General features: G+C 62.7%; 1 protein-coding gene across 1 annotated transcript; it reads right to left on the reverse strand.

Moving 5' to 3' along the window:
* Positions 1-225: 225 nt before the first annotated feature.
* On the reverse strand, positions 226-1169 carry EIF3K (eukaryotic translation initiation factor 3 subunit K; the record flags this gene model as incomplete). Its single annotated transcript, XM_057400348.1, has 2 exons — positions 226-352; positions 973-1169. Coding segments are annotated over 2 exons (324 nt in total), but the record flags the coding sequence as incomplete, so codon positions are not given.
* Between the last annotated feature and the right edge of the window lie 701 nt (positions 1170-1870).

Consider the following 1870-nt stretch of genomic DNA (forward strand, 5'->3'; position numbering starts at 1 on the left):
TGGGATGGGATGGGGATGGGAAGTGGATGGGAAGTGGATGGGAAGTGAATGGGATGGGATGGGGATGGGAAGGGAAGTGAATGGGATGAGGAAGGGAAGTGGATGGGAAGTGGATGGGAAGTGGATGGGATGGGATGGGGATGGGATGGGAAGTGAATGGGATGGGGAAGGGAAGTGGATGGGAAGTGGGTCTGAGCCCCCTGGTGCGGGTGCGGGTGCGGGTGCGGATACGCGGGCGGCGTCGATCATGCACTTGCAGAGGGTGAAGTCGGTGTGGGGCAGGTTCGTGAGCGCCTTGAGCAGGATCTGCGCCGTCACCGCGCTCTGGAAGAAGGCGGGGTTGAACTGGTACCTATGGGGCGCAGGGGGGGTCAGCTCAGAGCCCTGAGGACCCCATAGAGACCCCCCCACCCCATAGACCACATAGAGACACCCCCAGAGACCCCCCCACGCCCCATAGACCCCATAGAGACCCCCCACAGACCCCATAGAGACCACCCCAGGCTCCATAGACCCCATAGAGAGCCCCCCATAGACCCCAGAGACCCCCCCAGGCCCCATAGGCCCCATAGAGACCCCCCCAGGCCCCCATAGACCCCATTCAGACCCCCCATCAACCCCATAGAGACCCCCCCAGGCCCCCACAGACCCCATTCAGACCCCTCGAGGACCCCATAGACCCCATGGAGACCCCTCCAGACCCCCATGGACCCCATGGAGACCCCCCCCAGGCCCCCTCAGACCCCATTCAGACCCCTCAAGGACCCCATAGAGACCCCCCCAGGACCCCATAGACCCCATAGAGACCCCCCCAGACCCCATTCAGACCCCCCCAGGCCCCATAGACCCCATGGAGGCCCCCCAGGCCCCATAGACCCCATGGAGGCCCCCCCAGGCCCCATAGACCCCATGGAGGCCCCCCAGGCCCCATAGACCCCATGGAGGCCCCCCCAGGCCCCATAGACCCCTCACAGCTTGAGCACGGCCAGGTTGGCCTCCAGGTCGTAGGCGTTCTCCTTGGCCTGGGTCTCCACGTAGCGCTCCAGGGTGGCCAGGTTCTCGGGGTTGTACCTGCGGGAATGGGGTGGGATGAGGGAATGGGGCGGGAGAACGGGAATGGGGCAGGAGAACGGGAATGGGGCGGGAGAACGGGAATGGGGAGCAAACAGCTAAAGTCCAGGCACACAAGGAAATCGCCAGTAGAACGGGAATGGGGAGGGAGAACGGGAATGGGGCGGGAGAACGGGAATGGGGCGGGAGAACGGGAATGGGGCGGGAGAACGGGAATGGGGCGGGAGAACGGGAATGGGGCGGGAGAACGGGAATGGGGCGGGAGAACGGGAATGGGGTGGGATGAGGGAATGGGGCGGGAGAACGGGAATGGGGCAGGAGAACGGGAATGGGGCGGGAGAACGGGAATGGGGTGGGATGAGGGAATGGGGCGGGAGAACGGGAATGGGGCAGGAGAACGGGGCAGGAGAACGGGAATGGGGCGGGAGAATGGGAATGGGGCGGGAGAACGGGAATGGGGCGGGAGAACGGGAATGGGGTGGGATGAGGGAATGGGGCGGGAGAACGGGAATGGGGCGGGAGAACGGGAATGGGGCGGGAGAGCGGGAATGGGGCAGGAGAACGGGAATGGGGCAGAGGGAATGTGGGAAAAACATGGAAAACTGGGGGAAAACTAGGGGGAAAACATGGAAAACTGGGGGGAAATATGGGGAAATGTGGGAAAACATGGAAAACTGGGGGAAAACTAGGGGGAAAACATGGAAAACTGGGGGGAAATGTGAGAAAAACATGGAAAACTGGGGGAAATGTGGAAAATTGGGGGGAAATGTGGGGAAATGTGGGAAAAACATGGAAAACG

Source organism: Pezoporus wallicus, unplaced genomic scaffold, assembly GCF_028554395.1.
Source record: "Pezoporus wallicus isolate ANWC-B61680 ecotype Strahan unplaced genomic scaffold, APGP_CSIRO_Pwel_v1 contig_12813, whole genome shotgun sequence".
Taxonomy (NCBI): Eukaryota; Metazoa; Chordata; class Aves; order Psittaciformes; family Psittacidae; genus Pezoporus; species Pezoporus wallicus.